Consider the following 12026-nt stretch of genomic DNA (forward strand, 5'->3'; position numbering starts at 1 on the left):
AAAAAAAAAAAAAAAGGAACACAAGGGAACGTGTTAATTGTAGGAACACAGAAGTTTTATGTATAAGCATCTTACTTTCTAGAGTTGCTTAGGGTAGCTCCCCGATAATTCATGCATGCATTCAAAAGCTATGCTAGTAATGTAATTTGCTAAATCAGACATTTAAAACAATGTTTTGAAAGCTATGCAGTATTTGGTCCTTTTTTTWAAAAAAAGACTTTGCTATCCAGGAGCTCTGTCTTATATGTAATTTTTTTTTATATTTTTCTTACGATAAACTGTCCTCCTTCCTTCAGTGTTCACGTTGGCACTTAAATGGAAATTTCTTGTGTGCAATGATTATGCTTCCAGGCGTAACCTCTCTCTTTCTCTCTCTCTTTCTCTCTCAAATCCACACACAGAGCATGACAAATTATTCACACTACACCGTGCTCTTGGACTCAATTATCAGGGCTCCAGAAATAGGCTTTTGACCATAGACTGCATTAAATAGCTAAGATCCATATAGTTTAAAATAATGGCTAAAGTAATGAAAAATATGTCTGATCTGAAAGMCTAGTACACAACAGTGAAATTACTGATCACAGTGACTTTTCAAAAGGACTTGTGGGGCACAACATTCAAGACTACAAGGCACAAAGACAGATTTAAGAAACAGTAAGTCTTTGCATTTTAGATTAAATCAACAGGAAGACCACAATATTTGAACACGGCAATAAACACCTCTCTGAAAAGCAGTAATGACTACTTCATCATGGTGCAATTGCAGACAGTTTTGGAAACAAAAAAGCAAGCAGACTACAAAAATAAAAGCACACTAACAGATCTGCAATTTTTTTAGATCAGCTCTAACACAAGTTAAAAAAAAAAAAAAAAAGCACCATGCCTGGTCTCTTAAGAGAGCTGGAGAAAGAGAGCCAGAGCTTTACCCGTGACAATAAGGGAGTAATAAGTCATCTAGCAGTCAGCCAGCGCTTCGTACACAAGGGGTATTTTTGGATCCTGCAGCTCACTCAGACTAAGAAAAGATTCGCTCTTTGTTTGGTTTTTAACGGGTTTACCCAAAGCAAAATGTATGTGTGCAAGAGCTGACTGTACACAGTCTAAGTTATTTCTTCAGAGGGCAACTTCTGGTTTGCATGCAACAAGCACCTGCACCACTATTTCTTGAAAATCTGAAACAAAACAAGAGCCAGCACTGCACCCTGCCTTAACCAGTCACAGGAAAGCTAGCCAAAATATCAGCTGTGTAAAAGCAATGAAGGAAACTATGCAGCAATTAAAGAAAGTAAGGAAGGCGCATGCCAGTCACATACCAATGAAATGAATCCAGTTACGCAGATTTTAATTTTTCAAATGGGATTTAATCGGGGCCCTAGTGTTAGCTTTCCTACACCTTTGAAGAATGCCAGTGGGCCTTCAGCAACCACACCTGGGGGTTGAGATTTCAGGTTCACGTCTCCCTGAAAACATTACGCTCGCTTTCAATTCCTATGCAAGGTTTCTATGTTGACTTAGAGGAAAGAATGCCACCTAGTGCAATACTCGCACAGCATTAAATGTCCCACCTATATTTACCTGGCCACACTGTGCAGCGGAATATTTTTTTCACCTTTTTACTGGCATGAAGATTATCAGGAGAGAAGGAAAAGAGAAAAGGAGGGGAGGTTGGAGAAGAAGATCCTCTTTTAAAATAGGTCATTTCCAGCTGTATCTATGGGCAACTGGTGGATCTGGCCAAACTAAATATAAATTTTTATAAAAAGTTTAACAAAACCAGGATTATTACAAACTTCTGCACTGCTAAAGACCATGCTCTGTGGGAGGTAAGAGCCCTTTCAAGGGAACCTAGTGGACATCTTAGCAGGATCCATGCATATGTCTATCCTGTTACCCAGAAGAGGGCCAAAGAGGTCCCCTTCTTGGGGGGCCAAAGAGGTCCCAGTACCAACCTCCAGCTGACACACGCCGTTAGCTCCCACCACAACACTCCTCCGTACCATTTCAGCCTGCTCACACTGGATGAGCTTGTTCCTCAGGGAACACCAGCCTGAACAGCATAGGCATGATCCAGCCAGTGCCACCCAGTCTCCAGAGACTGACYTCCTATTTAAAACCCACATGGCTACAACACACCTGACTGCATTTTTTTTTCTCCCCAAGGTGATTTTGGCCATTTCTGGGATTCATSAGGACCCATCAGCCTGTCATCTGTAGTTACATGAAAATGGCTCACACGCTTGCAYAGTTCAACTGCACGTGCAGCGAGTGCCCATGCAGCACATCTGCGGTGGTTTCTGCCCTGGCTTTCCCAGATGGAAATATGGTGTCCCCACGTGCCAATCCAGAYTCTGGTAAAACCTTATGAGCAGGGTTTCTGCAGCACTCACAACCTAAAAATTCATCACTACCAAGCAGAAGGTCCTTTTCCATTTAAATCAATGGATACTTGATGTGAGTCTTAAACCATTTATTTAAAAAATCTATTTTAACATTTAATTTAAAGACTCAATTTATTCTCAGCAAGTTTTTGCCCTCTTCTTTATAGAACAGAAGAGGTATAATACAGAACTACAGCACTTCACATCCCACTATATTAAAATAATGTATTTCAGTTGAATACAGTTTAATTACAGCTTACTCTGGTATGCTCATATATTAATTAACAGTTTACTTGGAAATTCCCACCATATGGTATGGTAGCAGATGTTAAATATGTAAGGCCAAACACTTTAAAATTACTCTCCTAAACACTTCATCCGAGGTACCAAGTGCCCTAAATTTCTACTTGTGGGGGAAAAAAAAAAAAAAGGAAAAGGAAATGCTGAATACCCTGCAAGATCATGTCCACAAACACAACTATTTTCTCAAAGATAATGTTATTTGGCAGCTAAGCACAACAAAAAGGGCTAAGTTTTCAATCCTCCAATACATTAAAATGAGTTGATATACAGCCAGTGGAGAATTTGCTGCAAAATAACCTGCACCGGAAACCTCCAGGAAAAGTTCCCTTTTTCTTCTGGGTGTTTTCTAATCCTCATCTACGGTGAGGGAGGAAGGTATGCATGAGCGTACATTTGCATAGCGCTCCGGGTCGTGGGTACAACAACAGATCAGATCACTGGTGCCTCCCAGCACCTCATCCTTTGCTTGCAGGGAAAGAGTATTACCAGGAGAAGCGGAGCCTTGCTGCTGCACAGTCACCTGTTTCATATCTCAGAGTGAGCGYCCTGCTCAGGCCAGCTGTCCTACAACTGGGCTCCCCGCTCAGTGCTGCAATTAGGTTYGTGTGGTAGTTGCTTCTCTATACATTTTGAATACCTCGGGGGCCAAAGGTAGGGCCCCAAAACATTTCCTTTTTGAAAAATACAACTGATTTCCATCTCCATACTTCATCTTTTTAGAAAAAGAAGATGCATCTGAAAAGATGGAAGAGAGGAATRAAGAAACAGTGATATTTCATAGTTTCCCTACATGGCCCTTCCGGAATGATATATTTTTAATATTCAGGAATCCTTATTCTACAGCATTTGTCTTGACAACTATTCAGCTTCTAAACTGCACCATGTTTCATTAAATAAACTATTTTAGTAGTAAGTAGGATATTAGTATAATTTTGCTTTATTTGGAAGTAGAATTCTAAAACTAGTTTATTCTGCTAAAGGATAAGCATTTGCTAATAGTGATCATCAGTATGGTTATCTTCTGACCTAATTACGAAATGGTAACCTCTTGCAAAAGAAACAACAACCACATAGAATAGAAATCTGAAGAACAAACTTTCTCCTTGTTGCATATCTTTGAATGCAAGCACAAAGAATTTTCTCAAAAAACAAGTTTGTCCTAATCCTTTTGAAATCAGTAACAAATACTACTACTTGGATCTGATAAATGCAGTACAGTCAAATCCTACATTAACTTTACTGAGACTGAATGGTTACCTACACTTCTGAGGATCAGACAGAAAGGCTGGACCATTTGTCAATTTGGATTTTAAAAAATAAAAGTTCCTGGTTTATTATCAGAGCACTAAAAGACAACTAGCAGCAAGGATTCTAAGTGTGTATGTATAAATATATATATATATATATATACACATACATACATATATATATATATATATATATATATATATATATATATTTCAAAACTCTCATCTGAAAAGTGATCTGGTTTATACCTCTGCTTTGAAAAAAAATTCTTGACAACCATTAACCAGAAGAGGCATTTGTAAACTGCTTGGTTTAATTCTGCAGTGTGCAAATAAATCTGAATAAGATCAGAATATGGAACTTCATTGAAATGTTGCAAAAAAAAAAAAAAAAAAAAACACTTGAGAAAACATATTGTGAGGCCATATTTAAACTAACAGATGTTTCAGAAACAGAACAATATGTTCAAACAAAAGAAAGGTGTAAAGGGGCAGCATTAAAGAGGTTCACAACTAGCCTGTTAATTTTGGTAGTGAACAAGACCACCTCATCAAGGAAAGCTCCCTCCCTTAAAGATTATTAATTTAGGAATGAATTTTCATGTTATGTTTAAAATTTGGCTGTATGAATTATGTGCAGAGTGGCTGCTTATGATATTGCCTTTGCTATGGCAACAACAGAGTTGTTAGGCATTGTCACATTTGAGTTTCAACTTCAGGTTTTTTTCTCTGCTGATAAGCAGTGCTACCAAAGTACTTAATCAGAAACTGGATGCTCCAAAACAGATAACTGTAACTAATGGGGTGGCTATTGATACTATTAAAATTCCTGAKGTCACACAAGTACATCACAAAACTGAGACAGATTCACAGAAAAAAATAAATAAGTTAAAGAGAGATGTCTTACGGTGCTGCTTATATGATGGTCTTGAAATTGGAGTCTTTAAAACAAAGGTTTGGAATAGTACACTTTGACTCTTGACTACCAGTCTTTGTACAAACCCCTCCCTCCAAAAAAATCCTCACTATGTCTTCCTGAAATTCTTATTGCTCTGTTACAGGTGGAATAATAATGAGCTATAAATGAAAAAGATTTTCAGGAGTTCACCATAGTTAAGCCCAAAATATGGTCCTATTTCATATTTTTTTACCCATAGCTTTTCTTGCTAGGTATAACAGTAAGACTCATAACTCAATTTAATGGCATCACTTAAAATCTAAAGGAGTACTATACGTATTCTCTGATAGTACAGAATTTTGGTTTACTTTTCTTGGAAAAAAATGTTTTAGTGCTGAAMAAAAATGTAAAATACCCAGTCTATAGCATACATGGCACTTAACGGTGACTAGTCAAGTTGATGACTACTCTGCAGCTCGTCAGCCATCTACATAATCTTCTCAAGGGAAAAAAGTTTTGGAATAAAAGCATTTTTATTCTTACTTATTAAATATCCAGGTTTTGTTTCCTAGAGACAACTCTGTCATTTGCACATTACTTCTAATTCTCACACTTGTTAAGGCATCTGCCCCCCCCCCCAAAAAAAAAGGAAAGAAAGAAAGAAAGRAAAGTAGTTTAAAAGAGCATATTAACTCAATAAATTATTGAAAACTGAGAAAAAAAGATAAATGTGAAAGCCTGAAGTAAGGCATATGCATATGTGCAAGTGCACATCATCACTACCGTAAGTCAGATGCTCATATGCTTTTGTGGCGCTACAGTGCATCCTAGAAAAGGTTCTCTTCTGAAGTCAATATGTAATAGAGACTTAGATAAAGCCAGAAAAAAAAAAAAGAAAAAGAAAAGCTTTGCTAGTAGGACTGATAGTGACCCTAAATACAGTCATTCTCACTGTTGTCTACACAAACCCATCAGCTACATCCCAGAGCAGCAGAGGGCTTGGTGCCTTTGCTGATGAGCTTCCCTGTTGCTACCTGATAGTTCAGGAGCTCCAGTAGGATCTACATCCTGCCACCAAAGTCACAGTGCTCTGCATAAGCAGGGGCAGGTGTAAAAGGGTCCCCATAACAATATGTCTTGATTATTATTATTAAAATAATGTTAAGCGTTAGAGCCTTTCCTTTCAGAGCATTTCCACAAACATTAGCATTTTCTTGAAGAACATGTATTGCCAGTTACACTAACTCAAGCATGGTTGTCAGCAGCCAAGGATGACACTGTTGCAAACTTACATTGTTCTGAAAATGCACATGAATCTCTGTTCATGATGAGTAGACAGAATCTCAGTTCTTAAAACCATGCAATATTAAATCAGCTAAATGGGGAGTTTTCCCACTCTGCTTTCAATTTGCTAGCATATTCTCTTTTCTCGGTCATTCTAAATCTGTATATCCTTCTAAATGCTAGTAAACAGGATTTGGATAGGCAAAAAAAGCCCACACTCCTTAGCATTAGAACCCTTTAGAGCAATTCCATGCCTCAGATTTCAACTCCTTCAATGCCTGCCATTACAGTCATTAAATATTCACTTTATGAAGTGTCATTTAGCAAATGGAAAACAAATAGTTAAGCTTCATTAGATAAAGTAATTTAGATTTTTCCAGGTGGACTACATTTTTAACCAGACTGCCATTTTGAGAATGGCACTGAACTAAAACTAGAATATTATTAAAAGTGTTAAGTCCTTATCGAACTGAAGCCCTTAGAAATAATTCAGAAAGAATAAATAAAATAGAGTCAATTACTTTACAAATGCCAGGAGATTTTTAATTGTGTGTCTTGCTTTTGAGTTTTCAGAGGATCTCAGAAATGAGACATATCTGACAGGTCCCCCACATAAGACAGCGAAAGCCACGACGCTCAATGGTGATTGCCTATGCAACACGCTAATGTCTTACAGCACCACAGTGGAATCCATATATGTCCTCAAAAGGAAAGGCAGAGGAGTTGATTGGCATAGTTTCAGATCRCTGATCCATGCAGGGCCTTTAAAATTAGTGCTAAATATACAAAAAAGCAAAATAATACACAATTTGAATCCACCTCAATATTCATTTTATCCTCCACGTACAATATGCAATCCCATGTGAGAGAAGAGCTAATCTAACTGCTGTTTTTTTCAGCTCTGTGACAGTTAATTCACTGTAGGTGGGTTCACTTTAAAATATACAAAAATTCGTCTGCTAGTGCAGGTTCTGTTTCTTTGGGGRGGGCTTAACATTTTCAATTATAAATTTTTGATTAATATTGGATACTTTAGTCTGGAACTTCTTATTGTATAGATTTTCATGGATAAAAATTTAGACAGCAACTTATTTGCCAAACCAATTCCATACACACCTCTGTATATGAGCAGAGTTAAGAGTCCTTACACCATTAAAGGATTCATAAACCAACTGTATATTAAGCAAACAAAAAATGAAAATCTATTTGAGAGACTCTATTTACTCATACGAATACCCATGGGTCTTGAGCCTGCTCCTTATCCAGCCATCCAACTGGAAGCTCGGCACTTTTAGATAACACTTTCAAGTTGGAAAGCTTTTCTCACCTTCATTCCTTACATGTTTAATATTAGGCCCAATTCTTTATCATGGAGCTGAACAAAATGCTACTGATGTTATGGCTCTTTCACCTAAATAAAGAATTCCAGACAGGGATTTATTGCAAATGTTCAGGTTGTACCAGCAAGACCATCACAAAAACACTGAGAGCAATAAAATCTAAAGTGTTTCATTTCCCCTTACTTTCAGATAACTGTAAACAATGTTAAACAGTAGGATTTTCCTTTTTCAAAAAAGACTTTGCTTTGAACATTGAAATTTGTTCAGAAGAATGCCTTTAAAGAGGTACTCTTAGCAGAYGTATTACATAATGTAGCACTTACTTAAAGCAAGAGGTTAAAACCAAGTTCAGCATTTAGAAATCAGTAAAACAACCCCAGTAACTCAGCAAAATATTCTAGTAGTTTAATGTAGTTTATGTAGATGAGGATTGACTTCTATTAATGCAAAGATCACTAATGCACTCACTCCAAAGTTCTCATAAGAAGCATATATTCATGCTTTACTCATTTATCTCTCTTGGATACGYCTTAAAATTTAAAACACACAGCTATTTTTGAGACTTTCTGTAATTTGGGGGAAATAGTGTATTTAAAGCAGTGGAAGAATCTTCTTTTTGAATGGATTTCAAGATCAGTGTTCTGCAATACTTCAGACAATAAGCAAGGAAAATTAAGTTTACTCTATCCGCTACAGCCCTTCCTTCCAAACTTTGCAAGTTAGTATCCATTAGGTAGAACAAGATCTGCATACGACTGCTAATCTTACTGATTTCTAGACTCAATTTTTGGATCTATATTGGCTATCTAGGTGTTTCTCCTTGAACAAACAGTTCTAGTCAAAGGCAGGTGCTTTAGCTCTTTGCCTGTCATTCTAAATGAAGTTTCATTTGCAATTCAGAATACAAAATGAAGAAATGAAGCTTGAAGCAAAATATATCTGTTTGCTCAGTAAAAATGGAAGTAGTTCAGAGAAGCAATTAAGCATTCTCACCAAAACATACAGTTTAAACAYTCGAAAGAAAGCTTTATAACCAAAAATTTAGGAGAGAATGCAATAATTTATTTTTCCTAAACTTCAGATAATTATTTTTAAAAACAGATCTACAGGTCTGTGGATCTGCAGGTTTCTAATTACAAAGAGTTAAATAGTCTYATAATTTTAATACTATATTTTATCTAGCAAGCCTGTCATTTTTAAAAAATTGATTTCTTATTGATGCAAAATATCAAAGAGAGTATGTAGCATATTTCAGTTGTCATTTATTAAAAAATATTTGATTTATTACATTTTTGAAAGGTTTTAAAAATGCAGTATCTACAAATTCACTAGTTTTCTGCATTCCCAAAATATGGAGGAGTATCTCAACATCAATTGGAAATAACTCCTACACATTTTTTTTTTAGAAGTAAAAACGTTGAAAGTTAAATAATGGTAATAAAACATTCTRAAGTGCAAAGTAGCTTGCTTTTAGTATGGATCACCTGCAGTTTTTTATTTAACATTTGCCAAGATAAATCATCACTTTTTTTTTAATTCTATGGATTGAGGGTGCTTCAGAAGCAGCAAAACTCGATATGTTACCAAACATAATTATAACTTGATGGCTATAAATGCCAGGATGGAATAACTGAAAACATATGCTATATGCCTGAAATTTTAAGGATGGTGAAAGCGTCACATTAGTAGCATGCAGCATGTTGTAAGGAACTCCCACAATGTCGCAGTTGTTCAAAAGTTGTATCCATCCGGTCAGTCTATCTTTATAAAAAGATACATAATACTAGATGGTGATTTACTCTAAACACAGCTGCAGCCTATGTTAGAGGTAATAATAAAAAAAAACTTTTTAAATTACAATTTTAAAGCCACACCTGTGTCTGCTGAATAACACAAAAATATTCCCAAAAGCCTAATTTTTATTCTCACTGGGCTTTATTTTGGGGAAGGGAGAAGAGGACAGGTGAGGAACCAGCAGAAGCGGTATCAGGAGATGCTAGTCCAGTACACGCTTCCAGGTTAATGTAAATAACGGCTCGCTAAGTCGTGACCTGTAGGATTTAAGGACCCAAGTCTGGCCAGCCTTGGTGCCCTCCGAAGAGGGAAAGGAGCTGGTGCGGGAGCACCGGAACGAGGAACCCGTCTGACGGCGGGGCCATGGGCTCTGCAGGGCGGGGGTGGAAAGGCTGCTCGCCCCCCCCCCCCCCCCCCCAAAAGGCTCCGGCCCGGCCCGGCTCGGCCCGCTCGGCCCTGGTGCCAGCTGCAGCCCTCAACTTTTACGTCGCTTTTGGGGGCAAACCGGCCCCGTCTCCACACCGCGGCGCCCGCCCGCGCCCCGGCCCCCGCAGCTCCCCCACACACCCCGGCGCCTCCGGCCCCTCCGGCCGTCGGTGGCCGCCCCCGCTCCGCGCTCAGCTCCGCGATCCACTCCGCGCCCGCGGGCCCACGGGGACCCCGCGGCCCCGCGCAGGCTGCGCCGGGCACTGCTCCGCTCGGCCCGACGGCGCGGACCGACGGCCTCCTTCATCCCTGCCCACAAAAAGCGCGCCCCAGACAAAACGCGCGGAGAGATGGCGGTGCCGGGGGGTGGGGAGCGGCGAGGCGCCGTCGCGGAGGGCGCCGCGGAGCTCTCCGCACCTGCGGAGGGGAGATGCGGGAGGGGCACGGCGCAGCCCCGCTCACCTTTCATCCAGTCGACGACTTGACTCGGCGACCACTTGCTCACGGGCTCCATAATGAGGGCCATGGGGGCTGCGCGGGGCGGCGCAGGGGGGCAGCCGGTGCCGAGCCGTGCTGTGCCGAGCCGAGCCGTGCCGTGCTGCGCCGAGCCGTGCCGTGCCGCGGCGGGCGCCTCGGGGCCGCTCTCCGCCGAGCCGCGAGGCTGCCCCGGAGCCGAGCCGAGCCGAGCCCGCCGGCGGAGGGAAGGAGAAAGCCGCTAAATCCCCGTTTGCCTCTGCTCTGCTGCGTGCCGCGCCGCGCCGTGCCGCTCGCTCGCCGCCTCTGTGCGTCTCTGGGGATTTCAGTTCATGTTGCCGGCTCGGAGGGRAGGAGGAGGAGGAGGAAGAGGAGGAGGAGGAGGAAGGGGGGAGGAGGCGGCTGCACGCTCCGACGCCTCCCGCCCCCGCAGAGCCGCGGGCGGGCGGCGGCGGCGGCTCCCGGCCCCGCCGGCAGGTCCCCGGCGGCGGCGGCGCGGCTCAGCTCGGCGGCTCCCGCGCGTGTCCCCGGCCGCGACGGCCGCGCGTGTGGCTTTTTCTCCCGGCGGAAATGACGAGGCGGCTCCTGCCACCCGAAAATATCTCCAAGTGCAATGGGAAGCGACACCCGAAGGCCGCCCGGGGCGGGGGGAAGCGGGAGGCGGGATGAGTCGCAAGGTGCCTGCTGCGGGGAGGGACCGCGGGCGGCGGCAGCGCCGAGCACCTGCTACCGCTGGCGGCGGCGCTCGGCGGCCGCCCCGTCCGCGGGGGCAGCGGGGGGGGCTGCCAAGCCAGCGCGGCTGCGCTGGTGAGGGATGTGTGTGTGTGTGTTGGGGGGGGGTCTTTATTTTATCCCTCCCTTTCAGAGGAGCATCTCTTAGTGGTTGGAAAGGTAATTTTTTTGAGAAAAGCCAGAGTGTTGAAGGGCTGGGATGGTCGGTCCCGCCAGGATGGTGGATGGGATGGTGGGCGCCCAGGATGGAGGCCTCGATGTCAGGCTGCTGTCTTGCCTGCTTCTCCCAGGCTGGATAACAGGGCACGACAGGGTGAGGAAAACTGGAAAAAAAGAAAAAAAAAAGGCAGAATCAGGGCAAGAATCGGGCAGTGCTGGAGAGGAGAGGGCACTGTGTAAAGCCCCTCTGTCTGTCCCCAGAGCTGCACCCCCGAGGAGAGCAGATCTTCCCCTTGGTGCATGTCCCCAGGCTGCATGGTCCTCAGGGTCCTCAGGACTTGGCCYGGGGGTGATTCCCACACACCCGACACCACAGCGTCCGTTCCTACGGCTCCCTGCTGAAAGCAGAGGCGTTCCTCCTGTGGTGAGGAAGAGGTGTTTTCCCAGGACCCCCTTCGAAGAGTTGCTGCTCTGAGGGGGTGGCGGTCCTCCCCGAGCTCCAGTCTGTGGATAAATACTGCTAACGGGTATTTTCCTGCTTCTAATTTGGCCGATGCAGGGTTTCACTCGCATTTGCATTCCCTCGGCTTCCCCTGCCGAGGCTGAGAGACTGTATAGATGTTCCCTCTGATTGCGTCGGCTGCACAACGCCAGCTGCTGACGCTGACATTTAATATCTGTAAGTGAGAAAAAAAGAGGCTTCCCTCAACCCTGAAGCAGCAACACTGATGGCACTGATGGTAATGACACAGGCTCTCCTGTTTCGGTATGTGGGAGTATGCAGTACTAGCAGCGAGGGCCATAATGCGCTCACGGAGGTAGCAGCAGCCGCCCCTAGAGACCCAGGGAGAGTGTCCCTGCTGTCACCTGTAGCAGCGTTATTGACACCTGACCCTCACTTTCAAGGTTTTATTTGTAGTTTATCAGAAATAGAAACTTCTTTTTAATGAGAAGAGGGATTTCAATGCTGCACCTCTCCTAGAATTTG

General features: G+C 42.8%; 1 protein-coding gene across 6 annotated transcripts in view; it reads right to left on the bottom strand.

Annotated features, from left to right (window-relative positions):
- Positions 1-10609, bottom strand: part of CNKSR2 (connector enhancer of kinase suppressor of Ras 2) — a 224948-nt gene extending 214339 nt beyond the window's left edge. For 3 of the 6 annotated variants that reach the window (XM_085310881.1, XM_085310880.1, XM_085310885.1), the window contains exon 1: positions 10136-10609. In XM_085310881.1, the coding sequence (XP_085167007.1) occupies positions 10136-10199 (64 nt within the window). In that variant the 5' untranslated portion in view covers positions 10200-10609. The remainder of the gene's footprint in view (positions 1-10135) is intronic. The other 3 variants (XM_085310884.1, XM_085310883.1, XM_085310882.1) reach the window with 1 other exon arrangement.
- Positions 10610-12026: the final 1417 nt, after the last annotated feature.

Source organism: Rhea americana, unplaced genomic scaffold, assembly GCF_003343005.1.
Source record: "Rhea americana isolate MKP2758 unplaced genomic scaffold, rheAme1 scaffold_329, whole genome shotgun sequence".
In the NCBI taxonomy this organism is placed as follows: domain Eukaryota; kingdom Metazoa; phylum Chordata; class Aves; order Rheiformes; family Rheidae; genus Rhea; species Rhea americana.